Source organism: Entelurus aequoreus, linkage group LG22 (genome assembly GCF_033978785.1).
Source record: "Entelurus aequoreus isolate RoL-2023_Sb linkage group LG22, RoL_Eaeq_v1.1, whole genome shotgun sequence".
Lineage (NCBI taxonomy): Eukaryota > Metazoa > Chordata > Actinopteri > Syngnathiformes > Syngnathidae > Entelurus > Entelurus aequoreus.
The window spans coordinates 9,884,686-9,904,841 of NC_084752.1; the positions used below are offsets into that span (position 1 = coordinate 9,884,686).

General features: G+C 38.0%; 1 protein-coding gene across 1 annotated transcript; it reads right to left on the bottom strand.

The window, feature by feature from the left end:
- Positions 1-3,348: 3,348 nt before the first annotated feature.
- LOC133639533 (ethanolamine-phosphate cytidylyltransferase-like) lies at positions 3,349-19,477 on the bottom strand. Its single transcript, XM_062032900.1, has 12 exons — positions 19,216-19,477; positions 15,551-15,639; positions 12,303-12,464; positions 12,073-12,224; positions 10,455-10,496; positions 10,248-10,386; positions 9,986-10,068; positions 9,732-9,809; positions 7,135-7,200; positions 6,768-6,833; positions 4,984-5,072; positions 3,349-4,885 (listed from the first exon to the last, which is right to left on the bottom strand). Exons 1-12 carry the CDS (start codon positions 19,335-19,337, stop codon positions 4,795-4,797), a joined length of 1,179 nt encoding a protein of 392 aa, XP_061888884.1. The 5' UTR covers positions 19,338-19,477; the 3' UTR covers positions 3,349-4,794.
- Between the last annotated feature and the right edge of the window lie 679 nt (positions 19,478-20,156).

A 20,156-nucleotide genomic window follows, 5' to 3' on the forward strand; every position in this document is an offset into this window, starting at 1 on the left:
TTCTCATTGTCATCCCATTGGGTTGAGTTTTTTTCTTGCCCTGATGTGGGATCTGAGCTGAGGATGTCGTTGTGGCTTGTGCAGCCCTTTGAGACACTGGTGATTTAGGGCTATATAACTAAACTTGGATTGATTGATTGATTGAAAAAGTTGTATTGGCACCAAAATATACACCGAAGATGGCGCCGCAGTAGTGGCTGCTGGTGGCAGGACCTCTCTGGTCTTGTGTCATCCTTTTGTGTTCCTGGTGTTTCCCTCTTGTTTTCATGTGGGGGTTTTTTTCGGGACCCTCTGGGGCTGTGCGACAAGGGGTGGCACTTTCGTGACTTCTGCGGTGCTTTTTTGTGGGCTTTTGGATCTGCCTACCGGGAGCCTTTTGGTCGTGGAGACCAGCTGCTGGGTCTCTGCCACACCAGAGTCCGTTTGGAGAGACTGGAGGAGATGCGGATGAAAAGACAGGGCTGCGGAGACGGGACGGACAAGCTTCACGATGTCTTGGCTGAATGAGCAGGTATCGGACGCCTCAGTCTCCTTGGACGTATCCTCGCTCATCCATGCAGACTGGACACTGGTCGAGAGTTAGTGGGCAGTCAAGGGTGGAGTCGGCTCTCTTGGTTTCTTTGTTGGGTCTGCTCCTGCTCCATGCTCCCCCCACCCCAGCAGACGATGGCGTGGAACACCGCAGAGGCCACAAAAGTGTGTGTGGGTGTTGAAATTATGTTTTTGTTTGATTGCTTGTCTATGCATGGTGCAATCGTGTGTGCGCAATGTATATGGTAAACATTTTTTTGTTTGTTTTACTTTTGTGGCTGTGTGTAGAAGTGGCACTGCTGAGTGGCAGCTGGTTGCATCAGCTGTGCTCTTTTAATGTCTTTAATGTCCTTTGTGTTCTTTGATGTTTCCCTCTTAGACACGTTTATGTGTGCTATGGCTATGAGGTTGTTTTTTTCCTTGGCCTCAGTCTGCACCCCTCTCTAGGGGCCCAGGCTTAGACTGATTTTTTTTTTTCTCACGCCTCCCTCCCCAGTGTTAACCTGTTTCTCACCTTTTTTGTAAGGGCCGCCAGAAGTCGGCAGACCCGTCAGCGATCCTGTTCTGTCTCCCTGTAATGTTTGTCTGATCTTGAATGGGATTGTGCTGAAAATCATAATTTCCCCTCAGGGATTAACAAAGTACTTCTGATTCTGATTCTGAAAAAATATACTAGTATCCGACTAGTAAAAACATTTTTACATTTATATTTAAACAGAAACTTACTCAGTTGGCCAGGATGTGACTTATCAAATGAAATTTCCTCAACTAGACAAGGTTTTATCACAGACCTGGGCATTCTGCGGCTCACGGGCCGCATCCGGCCCTTTGTGCGTCCCTGTCCGGCCCGCGTGAGGCCAATTATAAATTACAAAATAAATTTTAAAAAGTATCTATGTCGAGTGTGCAATACAACGGTGCTGCTTTTGTTTTGAAAATCGTTATTTGTATTACTTCCGTGTGGACGTATGCGTGATTGTGAGTGAATGTGAACAACTGCAATTACAAAATAAAGTTGAAAAAACATCTATGTCCTGCGCGCAATACAACTGTGCTGCTTTTATTTTGAAAAGTATTATTTATGGGCGTGTGTCCGTGTGTAACCTGCGAGTGAAGGTGCACATGCAGCGACAAGTGATGCACGGTTTACACCCGAGACGCCAAAAAGAGAAAAGTTGATGAGGAATGCCGTGTTTTCAACAACACATGAACTGCAAAGCAACGTCCCCTCACCTAAGGTGCGTGCCTGCGCAATTGCGCACTGCTCAAGCGTCCGCTGCGCGCAGCAAGTATATGCCGCGCACCAAATCAAATCCCATCTGAATTATAAACAAAATAAACATATTTATTCTATGGAATTTTGCAATGCAACTTTGAGTGACAGTGACAACAAGCGGCCCTAATGGTGTTCGTCAACACCGTTCAATTGAACACCGTTCAATTATTGTAACGTCTATCGAGATGCTTCGAGGACAGGAATTATATCGATCACTTTATTGAGCAAAACTGTTTATATTCGGACATAACCACACCAAAAACATGAGTAAAACAATTCTATCTCGAAAAACTAGTCATTTTCTGCCGTACAAACCAGGCCAAAACCAACTTGTCATCTGTCACCAACACGCATAGCACTAAACCACTGGTGCGTTTAAGGCCACACAAAAAGTCGGACAACTCAAACACCACACAAAGTTACACTATGACTCCTCAGTCATACGTGTGCTTATTTTACTGTCATTTATTATTAATGTTAATTTATTTATATTAGTCATGGAATGCTGTTACACACACTATGTTGAAGTATTACTATTATTATTATTATTATTATTATTTATCTTACGGTATATATCAAAAATAATATTGAGCAAAATTTAATTGAAATATTGTCGATGTGGCCCTCCAGCAGTGCTCGGGTAGCTCATGCGGCCCCCGGTAAAAATTAATTGCCCACCCCTGTTTTATCATCTGGGAAATGGAACCCTTTTTCTATGAACATGGCGTTGACATACATTATGGTCTAGTGCAGTGGTCCCCAACCACCGGGCCGCGGCCCGGTACCGGTCCGTGGATCGATTGGTACCGGGCCGCACAAGAAAAATAAATAAATAAATAAAAATATTATTATTTTTTTTATTAAATCAACATAAAAAACAGAAGATACACTTACAATTAGTGCACCAACCCAAAAAACCTCCCTCCCCCATTTACACTCATTCGCACAAAAGGGTTGTTTCTTTCTGTTATTAATATTTCTGGTTCCTACATTGCCACAATTGTATTTTTTTATGACAAAAAAATATATATATATATTTTAAAAAATAAATAAATAAATAACACACACACACCCCCGCCCCCCTTCCCCCGGTCCGTGGGACAAATTTTCAAGCGTTGACCGGTCCGCAGTTACAAAAAGGTTGGGGACCGCTGGTCTAGCGCACCTGAGTCGCCAGGCCTCGTCAACTTTAAACAAAAGGGCTGCCACATCGTTACAGGTTTGTCCTAACCTGTACAAAAAATATATATATATTTATTCTAGAATCACAAAAATCTTTGTAATTTATGCAATACCTGGAGATGGCAAGAGGTTTAAAAACATTAAAGTCATCCTAAATGTTGAACCTTTACACAAACAAAATTAATATTACATGCATGTCTGAAACTACTGCTAACAGATAATGATTTTGGTGTCAAGTCCACGTTTGTTGTAGGATGACTGTTTTGAATGAACAGTTAGCAGTAATTTCAGACATGAATCCTAATTACTTATGAACAAACTGACCTCTTTTGTTGACGTGGAAAAGACAACTAAACGTTTAAAACGGTATTTCTGTTTGATGAACATTTTTATTCCCTGAAACTGATCTCCAATCAGGTCAAAGTTGACACAGGAGTAGAAATGTCTGTCCCATGTGCTGTTACAATATTCTGTGTTTCGTGCTCATAATTTAAAAAAAAAATATTTGTACAAAAACAAAACTTTTACAACAAAACTTTTTATTGTCTCTCAGCAGTTTTTGTAAAAATAAATTAAGTCATCAATTATTACGAACTATTTGTACATATGACACTATTTAGCTTTGTCAGATGTAACACAAAACTAGTTTGTTTTGTTCATATTAGTTATTGACAAAACGTCTGAGTCATGTTTCATTATTTTAAATGACACTTTTTATCTTTTACATTCCTTTAGATACAGTATGTACACACACAGTTGTTCAGGCGGTTGCAATCCAGTTAAAAATAGATGATTTGATCTAAATATGAATAGCATGAACCACTTACATTATTTTAATGTAAAACTCAAAGTGAACTAACAAAAAGATTAATATTTTGTTAGCAAATTAATATTTAAAACAGGACTGGTACATTCACATAAGACATGCTAGAGATATAAGCTGTAGAATTACATCAGTAGCATGAAGGAAAACCAACAGAAAGTCTGGAAGCATTGAAGACCAAGTCGGTCTTTACCCTCAACCTCGAGCACACAGACTGTACTTGTACTACATGGTACATATATTTTATACACTTGTACTACATGGTACATATATTTTATACACTTGTACTACATGGTACATGTACTTTATACACATGTACCACATGGTACATGTATTTTATAGCCATGTACTACACTGAACATGTACTTCAGTGATTTTCAAACTGTGGCACGCCAAAGAATCACTTCATGAAATATTGTAATGACGTGACTCGGGACATAATCAAAGGTTTATCAGCCCTCAATGGAAGTCGTTACAATCCAACTACTGTAGTTGACTCCAAAATAAACAAGTAAGTACATTTTCATTGAAACTTTAAAAATTGTATTTTGATATTTATGTTTAATTAACTTTTATGTCAATTAATTGTAATTGATTTATTATTTAAGTACAGGGTTTTATTTTCCTATATTCAAACACTGTGTTACTGTTCAAACTGTGTGTAAGTGGCCCAACATATTTAATATCCTTGTTAAATAAAAGCTCTCCCTTGTTTTTAATGAATTCTTAGGGTTATTATGTTACTGTGTTTTATTGTTGGTCATTATGGTGGTACTTAGAGAGCCAAGTGTTTTCTGACGTGGTACTTAGTGGAAAAAGTTTGGGAACCATTGATGTAGTTGTACATGTAGCACTTACATTGCGTAAAAGTTAGACATGTACTACATACTCCTTGTAGCACAAAGACTATGTAGGGCATAGACATATGTGTACTCTATAGTCATTAAGTACCTAGAATATGTAGAATGTGTTCCTCATTTGTCTAGTCAGCAGATTCTTCTCTCTTCTTCATGGCCTCGATCACTGCCATCTCCTTGGCCTCCTTCTTCTGGTTCCTGGCTTCAAACTGCAACCTGAGGAAAATAAGGAATGCTGATGTAAAATGTATTTGAAAAACCAAAATACATTGATAAATAAAGAAACATAATTATAATCCATTTACAAAAATTACCTGTTTGCAATGATCCTCTGCACGATGTCATCAGTAGTGAGATTGTTCCTGCTGTCAATGCTCTTGAATATTCTTCTCTTCCTGGGCTCCTAAGGACAGAACCCACACAAGCTTACAGTAGGCTCCTGATTGCCATATTTTACAATCAAATCAAAGCTAAACTAGTTCAAAAATACACAAAGTCAAAAAAATCTGAAATTGTTGAAACTAACAACAATTAGTGCTGGATTTAAGATTTTTGTAACGTTTTTGTATGCTAGCATGTATGCTAACAAGAGCACAGCTAATAAAAATATATATTCTACTAATGTTATAAACCATACAGAGCTTTGTCTTTTAATGTATACAGTATGCATATGTTTTTGTTGAAATATTGGTTTTGCCTTTTCAAAAATACTTCAGTACCTCAAAATACAAGCTTAGTGGGTCCATAAAAAAATGGTATTGCGAAACATTACCTAAGACCGGCGGTCAAGCGGGAGTGCTCAGTTGTTTTTTCATTGTTTATTATTGTGGAGTGTCACTGACCAGCGTCCTGTCGGAGGTAAGAAGTGTGCCCAGGTTCAGTCGAGCAGACATGTGGCCCTAGGCAGAGTGGTTGAGGGGCGGTACCTACCTGGTACCTTCCTCCTCAATCAGCTCGAGATGATGACAGCTGTGTCTAATCACCAATGGAGGACACCTGAGTTCTGATCAGTCTGGGCCATAAAGGCAGCAGCTTGAACCTGAGCTCACTCTACCTCTGCACGGGACGCTGTCGGGCGGTAACACACACACACACACTCTCTCTCCACTTTCTTTGGTTTTCTTTGTGGTTTTCTCATGGCGTGCTAGTTTTTGCCGACATCGCCTTTTGTTTGCTGCCTTATTGTGCTTCCCTAACAAAAGGGCGGGAACCGTCTCTGCATTTTGGGATCCACACCTAAAAAATATATTTTATGCAAACTAACACACAGGGAGTAAGCAAAACTGCACTCTATTTCTGGGAGAATTTTGCATATCATTCACAATCTGTACGCAGTTTAAGACAAGAACACACATCTTTCTCAATTCTGTGCATTCAAAATAAAAATAAAAATTAACATATTTGAATAAAGAATAGTTACAAACAAAAATTGTGATTTATTTGAATTTTTTTTTTTATATATGCTTTATGAACAAGTCTTTTAGTATGTTGGTCAACACTGTCATAGAGTGCGCCCTGAGATCGGTAGGTCGTGAGTTCAAACCCCGGCCGAGTCATACCAAAGACTATAAAAATGGGACCAGTTACCTCCCTGCTTGGCACTCAGCATCAAGGGTTTGGAATTCGGGGTATGGAAATGATCACTGATTACACATTGGGGTGTGACACAAAGGTTTAGGGGAGTTAGGATAATGCAGACCAGCTAGTAACACAAATAACACAAAGTTCTGCTAAGACTAAACATAAAAAAAATATTTCGAAAACATGTATTTAGGTTTTTTTTCTCATTATCATATCATTAGTATTTAATTTCAATTATTATTTTTAATATGACCATATTTCGTATATTAAAAAATATATTAAATACAAAAATGAATACAAATACTTCTGGAGAAGTGCCACAAAATCCGAACAAATCACTGAACTGACTCACTAAAGTAAACAATTCAACTTGAATTTACCAAGATACTTGTGGAATTTTCCTATAATAATACTTAGGTGACTAAAGCACAACATATATGTAAGTCATTGGATGACAATAATAACAATATTATTATTTAAAAAATTAACGTTAAAGCATTGAAATGTTGATACTCACAGCATAAGGGTCTGATCCATCTTTGTCAGGTAACACTTTAGTCATGCCGTGACAAACCATGTCCACCTGCACAAAGATTCACAAGAAACAAACATTTTTAAACCTTTACATTACATATACATTATACAACTGTTATACAACTATTTCCACCTTTTTAAAAGATAAATAATACAATTGAATGAAATGTCATTTTAAATTGAAGTTTGGTGGATTGAGTGCAATAACAACTAAATAAAGTTAGAATTGTAAGCAATAAAATACTCCCAGGTAATGTCACAATAATCCATGTGCCCGCTTGAAGGATCAAGTCCAAGTCTACACGACATAAACACTTTTCAATAATATTAGTACAATGAAGGATTGTCACCTTGAAATGATCCAGCAGGTCTTTGGTCACAGCATAAGGAGCACCAATCACCACTTCTGACACATACTGCACACAGGAAGATGCTGTATGTCAGTCACATACTGCACTTTCAAACAAACATCATATATATACATGCCGTGGACACTGACAGCAGCTTGTCTGATGTGAACTTACAATGCTACAGTTCGGACATATTTTTAATGGTTCATTTCTCCAAATCGGTCTTGAACGTCCCTTCCTTTGCACTAACTTAGTTCTGATAGTTGGAGAGCAGCAGGAGGTCGATCTCTGAGCAGGGCTCAAATGCGCACGTTAAATGTGTAATCAAAACTTATGTTGTTTTTTGTTTAAATGAAGCAGGCACAACAACGTGTAACAATATATTAAGTCTTTATTGCTCACACGGCACAAACCTATTACACATATTACCTCCGCCGAGAGCAAAAATGCTCATAACTCAATGGATGTTCGCAGCTTAAAGCATAACAAAAAGCCTAAAGACAGCGCATATGTCAATTTACCTGCAAGTTGAAGTACCACTGTAGCAGCAGTAAATGGTAGTTATCGTTTAGCCATCAATAGTTTTGAAATGCTGGATGATTTAAGGGGTTAGTGTTTTTTAATATGGCGTTCTGTTGGGGGTTTGTTAGAAACATTTTTTGCAAATGATGATGGCTCAGTTTCAGGCCTCTCGTTGGAGATATTTATTACACCAAATAAAAAAAGCAGTGTAAGTACTGCAATAATATATACAGAGCAAATAATAGTGAAAAAATAAAAGTAAATACAAAAAGTATGTATTTATGAAATGCAGGAATGACAAAAAACCTCTGCAGCTTGAAACTCATAATCAAATCAAGCAGCTTACTTACTCCTACCCAGACTGAAGGAAAAGTCTCCCTTAAGTAGACCAGGGGCCGTATTTATCAAGCGTCTTAGAGTGCCATTTTACACTTAAGTCCTGAGAATTTGCGAAATTTAGTCCTACTCTCAAACTTAACAATAAAAGCTATTTATCAACTTTCTTAAGTCTAAGAATCACTCCTACTCTCCACGATATCTAAGAGACCTTCAGAGGTGTCCTAAGTGGTTAGGAGTTGCCAGCGGGGGATGGCACTGAGGCGAGAGACGTGCGCGAACGTTCAGGGAGCGGAAGGATGTCCTGGCTTTGTTTGATGACGAGCAGCTGATCAAACGGTATCGTTTAGACAGAGCGGAAATTATTTTTGTCACAGATTTAATAATTTTCGATTCCATGTTGATTTCTGCATGTGGTTGCAGTGGGCTAGTATATATAGAGCCACCCACACTAGTTTCAAATTAGTTGCCTAATTAAAGAATTGGAAAGAAAATGTTATGAGAGTAGCGTATGTGTGTGTGTGGCCCTTTAATAGGTGACAGCATGTGAGGTGAGTGACGTCAGTGAGTGTGTGGGCGAGAGAAGAGAGAGAGTGGTAGCGTGAGTGTGGGCGGGGACTAGTTTGTTTTGTGTTGGATTGGCTGTGTGCAAGCAATCAATAAAGCAAGATTTGCAACTAATCGCCGGACTCATCATTCACCCTAAAGTCGTCCGCTGTGGAGACCCACTGCCGGGTAAAGTGAAGGGTGTTGCCCCGACCATACATCCTGGAGAAGTGTCTCCCCTGCACTCTTCGACTATGGTCTGGGAGCAGGAAGCAGGAAAGGTGCAATAAAAGGGAAACATTTATTTTTGATTCATTGCCAATATTGTTTGTTTGTTTTGTATTATTTTGTAGTTTATTGTCAAAATATACACTCCCATTGTCCACTTGAATATTTCTAAGATATTTCTTTATTCTTAGACAAGGGATTCCCTTCCGTGATCGGTCATTTCTATGGACACAGAAATGACGTCACCTAAAATTCCGTTTACGGCACATAGTAATGTCGTAATTCAGCTCTGAGTGTGACACTTAAGATTCAGTCCTACACTTCGCTGAAAGTGTGAGTAGGACGCTTAATAACTAACTTTTAAGTGCAGCTTTCAGCGAAGAATTTCTTTACTCTTAAGTCAACTCTTAGCAGACTTCTTAGGAGTAATTCTAAGAAGCTTGATAAATACCTCCCCAGGCCCTTCCCTCAAGCATACCAATGACCTGTAAAAGGTGTTCAAACCAATCTTGTAGTACAAAACTACAAGATAGTAGTATCTTGTAGTTATTGTGTACCTATTCACAATAACCCACAATAAGCATAATGCAGTATATGAATGTATCAACAATAGCCCTCTACTGGCACTTGTAATTTATTCCATAATTCCACACATTAGCAGTCCATTGTAGAACCACTTGGTCTGATGCCAGTACGAGACAATGCCACGCACGCCGTGAGGTGAATCCATTGTGTGCAAGTGTGTGTGATGTGGTCTTTGTGTGCAATACACCAGAAAGGTATATTGTCATGAAATACGGATTGGAACAGAGGGACAACTAATACACGTACACACTCACTGTGCTGTCACATGACACGCAGTCTTTGTAAATCGCCCACAGCACACCCACTAATAGTACACACAATTTAGTACTTATTTGGATCTCAACAGGTCAGGTGTTTCATGTGTGCATTTGTGCAATTACCCGACAGGCCAAGACGCTCAAAGTCCTCTCATGGACGTTCATGATTGGGTAGTTCTTCCCCTTGTAGCGGTTGACCTCCTGAGGAAAACAAGGAGTTCGATCAAAGTCCCAACCATGAAAAGAAAACGTCTCTCTGAGTAATATTGACATAAGTATATGGTTTTATATTTGTCGATACTTGGTCATAGTTGTATTGTTTATAGCAGTTACTGAGCATTGTTGACGTAAGAATATGGTTTTGAGTTTGTAGATACCTGATCAAAGTGCAGACCAACAATGACGTATGGTCTCTCTGCCAACTTGTAGACCATTGATAGAAAGTCAACATGGCCGATGTCTGCCAGTAGTCACAAGTCAAAGCAAAAATACCATAATAATAGCAACATGATTTTTGGTAAGGAGCAGGTGTGGCAAAAATACAGCAGATTATAATTAAGATTTGTTTCCTTTCCTTTTTTGCATTATTATTGTTTTTGCTGTCTTACACATTAAGAAACCCCTTTTTTTCTAGGATACGGAAGAGGTCAAATGCCCCGGCGACGTAGATGATGGTGTCTCCAGGCTGAGGCTCCTTTCCTGAGGCGAACTGGATGATTTTCTGGGACGTCTGCAAGAACTGAGACACGCCAGTCCATGGACTGTGTCCTTTAGGACCCTAGAACACAAGAAGAGTAACACTGTGATGATGACACATACTCAAAGTCTATTCTTTTTTTTACTCACCTTGCCAAAATTGTCTGTATACTGCTGGTAATCTGGGTTGTCCTGCAAAAAACACATGGAATATCAACTAGTCACTTTTTAGTCACTAAGAACATGAGCAAAAACGCAGATATCACAAGAAGAAATATTCGCTGCAAAAAGTCATGTTACTTGTTAATTAGTTCTAATGAACAATTAGGACGGATATATAATCCAACGCTAGCAATTATCAAAATGGTTATTAAAATATACTGTTACCGGTAATCAAAATATACAGGTTATTAAAATCTGCTGGTTATTCAAATCTAGCAGTTATATAAATCAAGCAGTTATTAAAATCTTCTAAGGACATTCTACTAAGGACACCTACTCAGTGGCCTAGTGGTTAGAGTGTCCACCTTGAGATCGGTAGGTTGTGAGTTCAAACCCCGACCGAGTCATACCAAAGACTAAAAAAATGGGACCCATTACCTCCCTGCTTGGCACTCAGCATCAAGGGTTGGATTTGGGGGTTAAATCACCAAAATTATTCCCTACCGCTGCTCCCCTCACCTGCCAGGGGGTGAACAAGGGGATGGGTCAAATGCAGAGGACACATTTCACCACACCTAGTGTGTGTGTGACAATCACTGGTACTTTAACTTTAACTTTTAATCGATCGCAAATTAGCTGTTCAGTTTGTCTTAGGAGACATTGGCCTTTATCAGTTCATGATCATAGATTTAGATTGGTCAGTTCTAGTCTAGACTATTTATTCTCCAACAAGACGAGAGTGTGTACCGGCAAATATGGTTTTGTTCTATTGTTATGAAAAGGTATGACACTACAACTAACAAATAACAGGAGCTAGGAACTTCCCAGTTCCAGATGCTCCTCTTGTGCCATTTTCACAACTGAATGAGGCTCCAGCACCCCCCGCGAGCCAGAAAGGGATAAGTGGTAAAAAATGGATGGATGGATGTTGAAAATCGTGATACGTCTGTGAAGTGGTTAGAGTGTCCGCCCTGAGATCGGTAGGTTGTGAGTTCAAACCCCGGCCGAGTCATACCAAAGACTATAAAAAATGGGACCCATTACCACCCTGCTTGGCACTCAGCATCAAGGGTTGGAATTGGGGGTTAAATCACCAAAAATGATTCCCCGGCGCGGCACTGCTGCTGCCCACTGCTCCCCTCACCTCCCAGGAGGTGATCAAGGGGATGGGTCAAATGCAGAGGACAAATTTCACCACACCTAGTGTGTGTGTGACAATCATTGGTATACTTAACTTGAACTTAACTTAAGTTAATGCACCGCCGTATGCTTAAAACATTATGTTATTATGATTGTGCCTGTGACTACATTAAGATATAAGTAGATACTCATATAAAACGTTGTTGAATGTTTTTGGATGTCTTTTTGAGCGCTGTATAAGCCGATTAAAACAAATTCCATTAACGCCCTTGTTAGTCACCTTGTACTTGCCGTACATTACAAATTAGAATGTATAAAAAAGAAAGGCATGTGTTCTTGTCTCACATAAGGATCGTGAATGATTGACAAAAAAAAAAAGAAAAAAAGAAGTGCAGCGTTAGTAACGCTGTTATGTAACACTGTTTTTCCTAACACGGAGTATTTACAATTCTAGAAGGTACCTCACCATGTTGCTGTGATGTGACTTGGTCATGAGCAGCATACGTCCTACAAGGTCTGTGGTGGAGACTCCCTGAGTGCGCTTACATTCCCGATAGCGTCCCATTCGCTTCACCTCTTCGTACGTGTCCTTACCATCCACTGTCAGCGTGATGTCATCTGCCCGAGCAAACATCCTGCTAAATGCTCGTCATGTGAAAACATCATGGCAGAGGATTGTGAGGGTTGAGAACTGACCACCATGCACACAGAAGTCACAGTTGAACTTGTCCAGAGTCTCCAGTGTGGTGACGTAGGGAGCTCCTTCCACAATCTCATCCACCCACTTGATAGCACCCACCATCTTGTAGCGTTCTTCCTGAGTGAACACTGGAGGACCTTTGTGCTTGGAAATTTCCGCTGTGGATTGAGGAGACAGTGGAAGACAATTATTGATATCATTGATGATATATCACGAGCAGGACCCATGTTGTGTCCCAAAGAGATGACCCGAGATCATTTTCTTACTTGCTTATTAGCAAATACAGACATTAGGTACACAAACACAACAAAATCAAATACAGTACATATACTGTACGTACAGTATAGTCACATCAAATACATGTTTTAATGCGTTCTCCGTCTTTTAGTTTGTCAAAGCCCTATTAACGTCTCGCTAATAAAATCTATTTTTAAAGAACCCAAAACCAGTCAAGTTGGCACGTTGTGTAAATCATAAATAAAAACAGAATACAATGATTTGCAAATCCTTTTCAACTTATATTCAATTGAATAGACTGCAAAGACAAGTTATTTAATGTTCGAACTGAGAAACTTAATTATTTTTTTTGCAAATAATCATTAACTTATAATTTAATGGCAGCAACACGTAGCAAAAAAGTTGGCACAGGGGCATTTTTACCACTGTGTTACATGGCCTTTCCTTTTAACAACACTCAGTAAACGTTTGGGAACTGAGGAGACCAATTTTTGAAGCTTTTCAGGTGGAATTATTTCCCATTCTTGCTTGATGTACAGCTTAAGTTGTTCAACAGTCCGGGGTCTCCGTTGTGGTATTTTAGGCTTCATAATGCGCCACACATTTTCAATGGGAGACAGGTCTGGACTACAGGCAGGCCACTCTAGTACCCGCATTCTTTTACAACAAAGCCACACTGTTGTAACACGTGCAGAATGTGGCTTGGCATTGTCTTGCTGAAATAAGCAGGGGCGTCCATGATAACGATGCTTCGATGGCAACATATGTTGCTCCAAAACCTGTATGTACCTTTCAGCATTAATGGTACCTTCACAGATGTGTAAGTTACCCATGCCTTGGGCACTAATAAGTGAATTACATTTATATAGCGCTTTTTCTCAAGTGACTCAAAGCGCTTTACATTGTGAAACCCAATATCTAAGTTACATTTAAACCAGTGTGGGTGGCACTGGGAGCAGGTGGGTAAAGTGTCTTGCCCAAGGACACAACGGCAGTGACTAGGATGGCGGAAGCGGGGATCGAACCTGCAACCCTCAAGTTGCTGGCACGGCCGCTCTACCAACCGAGCTATACCGTCCCAATACACCCCCATACCATCACAGATGCTGGCTTTTGAACTTTGCGCCTATAACAGTTCGGATGGTTCTTTTCCTCTTTGGTCCGGAAGACATGCTGTCCACAGGTTCCAAAAACAATTTGAAATGTGGACTCGTCAGACCACAGAACACGTTTACACTTTGCATCAGTCCATCTTAGATGAGCTCGGGCCCAGCGAAACTGGCGGCATTTCTGGGTGTTGTTGATAAATGGCTTTCACTTTGCATAGTAGAGTTTTAACTTGCACTTACAGATGTAGCGACAAACTGTAGTTACTGACAGTGGTTTTCAGAAGTGTTCCTGAGCCCATGTGGTGATATCCTTTACACACGATGTCGCTTTTTGATGCAGTACTGTCTGAGGGCTCGAAAGTCACGGGCATTGTCGCTTATGTGCAGTGATTTCTCCAGATTCTCTGAACCTTTTGATGATATTACGGACCGTAGATGGTGAAATCCCTAAATTCCTTGCATTAGCTCGTTGAGAATTTATGTCCGCCACAAATAAAAAATTTACAAATTTAAAAAAAAAAAAATTTAAAAATTATTTTTTTTGGTCCTCTACAGCAGTGGTCCCCAACCACCGGGCCGCGGCCCGGTACAGGTTCGCAGACCGATTGGTACCGGGCCGCACAAGAAATTAAAAAATAAAAAAATAAATAAAAAAAATAAAAATAAAATATTTTTTTTAATTAAATCAACATAAAAAACACAATATATACATTATATATGAATATAGATCAATACAGTCTGCAGGGATACAGTCCGTAAGCACACATGATTGAAATTTTTTTTTTTTTTTTTAATTTCACCCTCCACCACCCCGCCCCCCCTGGTCCGTGAGACACATTTTCAAGCGTTGACCGGTCCGCAGCTACAAAAAGGTTTGGGACCACTGCTCTACAGCTTCTCAGGCAAATCATATAGTTGATGTAGATGCCCATATCGGCTGTTCAGATTTACTTTACAAAAGAGAAGTGTAGGATACTTCTCTTGTTGCCTTATTTGTATTTGACTTTATCAAATGTATTTATATTAGAAACACAACATGTATACATAACAAAGGGTGCAAAGTCTGCAGGCAGTAGGAAACACATGGTTAAGTGTAGGGAGTAAAACTGATGGCAGTCTAAAGTTCAAGATTTTTGGAGCTCTTTGTTCAGTGGATCAGATGTTTGATGAAGCTCTGTGTCTATCTACCACCACTACTGTTTTCTGTTTATTTGTTACTGACTGTGGCAGGACACCTCTGCCTCCGTTTCACTTTATGTTGCTGGTAAATAATATGGTTGTAGTAGTAGGCTAAAGTTAAATTATTTAGTATGCACTAATTAAAGGGGCAGAGCTTTGAGACATTTTAGCTTTTATATTTTATAAGATATATTTTTTGTAAGAACCACAATTAATAAATATATTTCAGTGAATAACTTATTGTTCAAATCTGTATATAAATATGTACATAAAGTGTTGTAATTATATTGTAAAATGGATGGATTGATGGATGGATGGACGTTTAAAACAAAACTGTTATTATTAATTAGTAAGTATACATTTTTTTAGCCTTTTTAGAGAAAATCAAATCATTGTAGTAAATTATGCAAATTGCTCGATGATGTCATGGTGGCCACGCCCATAGACACGCCCCCACCGCCACAGGTATCTTGGCAGTTTATGGGAAACACTGAGTACATTACATTTCTATAATTGTACACTTATAAAAACTTGTGTGTGGACACAACTTCGTGCAGTCATCACGGACATGAATAGTCATGATTAGTTTCTAACATTGTGTTGTATTTTGTGTTGAAAAAATTGATCATGTGACATCGCTTACAAAGTGCTTTAAATGATGACATTGTTCATGACAAAGTAAAGTAGACTTGTCATAAAATGTGTATTTGTCATCTTACCATCTGTATGCACTCCAACAATGAGGTAATCTCCCATGCCTTTTGCTTGCCGCAGCTGATTGGAATGACCGTAGTGGACCATGTCGTAACTACAATGACAAAAACATTATTATCGTGTACAACACGAGATCAAATAATACATAGATACATACTGACTGAGTGGTATTCACAGTATATAATAAACAATTGAGATATAGTGTAATATGTGCTTTAACCAGGATGATAATTTTTAACTACCTTGCAATTACAAATAGGAACATGCTTTGCATTTTTTCATGAGATTACACACGCTTTACAGTTTCTATTTGCATTGCTTAAATACGTCCATAAAGCATGGATTACAACATTGTTAGACCAAGTATGTATGTCAAAGGTCATAGCTGCACAGCAACAATGTTTAGCTGCACTTGGCCTCTGCTGATTTTAACCCTTCGCACACTAAAAATGTAAACAATTTAAAAAGTCATACATTTAAGGACGTTTCAAAAAGCTACTTTTAATAAGATAGGTCTAGTTTACTAAAACCATGTTCTAATAGTTATGCTGAAAAATGTAACACAAATACAAAACATGTTTTATAAGACCAAAACAACAAAGCTGTGATTTAAGATAACATAATGTATATCCTATTCCTACATAAATTGTGCATATGTACCTAATAAAGTGACCAGTGGTAATGTTATAATTACTGTAACTTTAGCTTATTGCAGGCATGTCAAACATACGGCATGTTCAATCCAGCCAGTGAGATGAGTTTCCTAAGTGTAACATTGAGTAATATTATTCAGTAATACAATGTAACTGTAGTATAATATACTTTAACTATTGTACAGTAATATACTGTTAGTGTTAATCACAGTAATACTGTTACTAGTATTCAGTAATACAATGTAACTGTAGTATAGTATACTTTGTACAGTAATATACTGTAAGTGTTAATCACAGTAATACTGTTACTAGTATTCAGTTATACGATGTAACTGTAGAATAATATACTTTAACTATTGTACAGTAATATAATGTAAGTGTTAATCACAGTAATACTGTTACTATTATTCTTTATTATTATTATTATTATTATTATTTATTATTTATTATTCTTTGAGTCACACATTAAGAGTGTTACTAAAACGGCCTTCTTTCATCTCCGTAATATCGCTAAAATTCGTTCCATTTTGTCCACAAGCGATGCTGAGATCATTATCCATGCGTTCGTTACATCTCGTCTCGATTAACGTAACGTTTTATTTTCGGGCCTCCCTATGTCTAGCATTAAAAGATTACAGATGGTACAAAATGCGGCTGCTAGACTTTTGACAAAAACAAGAAAGTTTGATCATATTACGCCTATACTGGCTCACTTGCACTGGCTTCCTGTGCACCTAAGATGCGACTTTAAGGTTTTACTACTTACGTATAAAATACTACACGGTCAAGCTCCTGCCTATCTTGCCGATTGTATTGTACCATATGTCCCGACAAGAAATCTGCGTTCAAAGAACTCCGGCTTATTAGTGATTCCCAGAGCCCAAAAAAGTCTGCGGGCTATAGAGCGTTTTCTATTCGGGCTCCAATACTATGGAATGCCCTCCCGGTAACAGTTAGAGATGCTACCTCAGTAGAAGCATTTAAGTCTCATCTTAAAACTCATTTGTATACTCTAGCCTTTAAATAGACTCCCTTTTTAGACCAGTTGATCTGCCCTTTCTTTTCTTTTCTTTTCTACTCTGCTCCGGGGTGGACCGCTAGCCTGTTCATCGGATGGGGACATCTCTACGCTGCTGACCCGTCTCCGCTCGGGATGGTTCCTGCTGGCCCCACCATGGACTGGACTTTCGCTGATGTGTTGGACTTTCACAATATTATGTCAGACCCACTCGACATCCATTGCTTTCGGTCTCCCCTAGAGGGGGGGGGGGGTTACCCACATATGCGGTCCTCTCCAAGGTTTCTCATAGTCATTCACATTGACGTCCCACTGGGGTGAGTTTTCCTTGCCCGTATGTGGGCTCTGTACCGAGGATGTCGTTGTGGCTTGTACAGCCCTTTGAGACACTTGTGATTTAGGGCTATATAAATAAACATTGATTGATGATTGATTGATTCAGTAATACAATGTTAACTGTAGTATGATATACTTTAACTATTGTACAGTAATATACTGTAAGTGTTAATCACAGTAATACTGCTACTATTATTCAGTAATACACTGTAACTGTAATATAATATACTTTGTACAGTAGTATACTGTAAGTGTTAATCACAGTAACACTGTTACTAGTATTCAGTAATACAATGTAACTGTAGTATAATATACTTTGTGCAGTAGTATACTGTAAGTTTTAATCAGAGTAATACTGTTACTAGTATTCAGTAATACACTGCAACTGTAGTATTATATATACTTTGTACAGTAATATACTGTAAGTGTTAATCACAGTAATACTGTTACTATTATTCAGTAATACAATGTAACTGTAGTATAATATACTTTAACTATTGTACAGTAATATACTGTAAGTGTTAATCACAGTAATACTGTTACTAGTATTCAGTAATACAATGTAACTGTAGTATAATATACTTTAACTATTGTACAGTAATATACTGTAAGTGTTAATCACAATAATACTGTTACTAGTATTCAGTAATACAATATAACTGTAGTATAATATACTTTAACTATTGTACAGTAATATACAGTAAGTGTTAATCACAGTAATAACGTTACTAGTATTCAGTAATACAATGTAACTGTAGTATAATATACTTTGACTATTGTACAGTAATATACTGTTACTGTTAATCACAGTAACACTGTTACTAGTATTCAGTAATACAATGTAACTGTAGTATAATATACTTTGTACAGTAATATACTGTAAGTGTTAATCACAGTAATAATGTTACTATTATTCAGTAATACAATGTAACTGTAGTATAATATACTTGAACTATTGTACAGTAATATACTGTTAGTGTTAATCACAGTAATACTGTTACTAGTATTCAGTAATACAATGTAACTGTAGTATAATATACTTTGTACAGTAATATACTGTAAGTGTTAATCACAGTAATACTGTTACTAGTATTCAGTAATACAATGTTAACTGTAGTATAATATACTTTAACTATTGTACAGTAATATACTGTTAGTGTTAATCACAGTAATACTGTTACTAGTATTCAGTAATACAATGTTAACTGTAGTATAATATACTTTAACTATTGTACAGTAACATACAGTAAGTGTTAATCACAGTAACACTGTTAGTATTATTCAGTAATACACTGTAACTGTAGTATAATATACTTTGTACAGTAGTATACTGTAAGTGTTATCTTAGTAATAGTAAATAGCAGTGTTGCGTAATGACACATTCTTAGTATGCTTTTAGAAACAGTAAAAGGGAAGACATATTTAAAGACAAAACTCATAAATAGTGACACAATTACGTGAAGATTTTGCTCATAATGATCTTCATAGTTGGTAAAAACACTGATATGGCCAGCTAGTTAGCGTTAGCCTGCTAGCCAAACTATGAGTTGCTGGTGTGTGTATAAAATAGTAAGGGGTCATAACAAGGCAGCAATGTGTTTATATAGTTAACATTTAAATGTAAACATATAAATAAAAACAAACTTCAAAATAGAATATTTACCAGCCGTCGCACCACAACCGGACCTGTCGCTTCCTTTTCTCCGGGCTGCAGTGTGACTTCGCCGGCTTGCAGTCGCCTCCGCCCCGCTGCTCGTCGGCAGCGTGGTGGCCGTTTTTCATCATTTCACGCACAGAAGAGCTGGGGAAACTCCTTGAAAAAAAAACTGTGTTTAATCCGGTTAATCGTGTCAGGGTTGGACGGGAGACTCCTCACACCGTGTCCCTGCACCGTCGTACGAGGACGGGGTGCGTCATCAGACCGGCAACCGCCTCCCAGCCAGATCTGTCACGTGATTAAAAGCAGCCAATAGGAATGCGAGCCAAGTGTGACGACAATAATTGCCACACTGCAATGTCAAATGTCATTATGATATACACATAGCTTTAAAATGTAATATCGGACATTATCGGTATCGGTTTTTTATTATCGGTATCGTTTTTTTGTGTTTTTATCTTTATTAAATCAACATTAAAAAACACAAGATACACTTACAATTAGTGCACCAACCCAAAAAACCTCCCTCCCCCATTTACACTCATTCACACAAAAGGGTTGTTTCTTTGTTATTAATATTCTGGTTCCTACATTATATATCAATATATAACAATAAGTCTGCAAGGGATACAGTCCGTAAGCACACATGATTGTGCGTGCTGCTGGTCCACTAATTGTACTAACCTTTAACAGTTAATTTTATTAATTTTCATTAATTACTAGTTTCTATGTAACTGTTTTTATATTGTTTTACTTTCTTTTTTATTCAAGAAAATGTTTTTAATTTATTTATGTTATTTTTTTTTTTTTTTTTTTTAAAAGGACCTTATCTTCACCATACCTGGTTTTCCAAATAAGGCATAATGTGTTAATTCCACGACTGTATATATCGGTATCGGTTGATATCAGTATCAGTAATTAAAGAGTTGGACAATATCGGAATATCG

Excerpts from the sequence above, each read along its gene's own strand:
- LOC133639533 (XM_062032900.1), bottom strand. The coding sequence starts at position 19,337 with ATGATGAAAAACGGCCACCACGCTGCCGACGAGCAGCGGGGCGGAGGC. Across the intron at positions 10,069-10,247 it reads CGGGGCATTTGACCTCTTCC|ACATCGGCCATGTTGACTTT; the intron begins GTATCCTAGAAA and ends GACTACTGGCAG. Across the intron at positions 4,886-4,983 it reads CAGAGGATCATTGCAAACAG|GTTGCAGTTTGAAGCCAGGA; the intron begins GTAATTTTTGTA and ends TATTTTCCTCAG.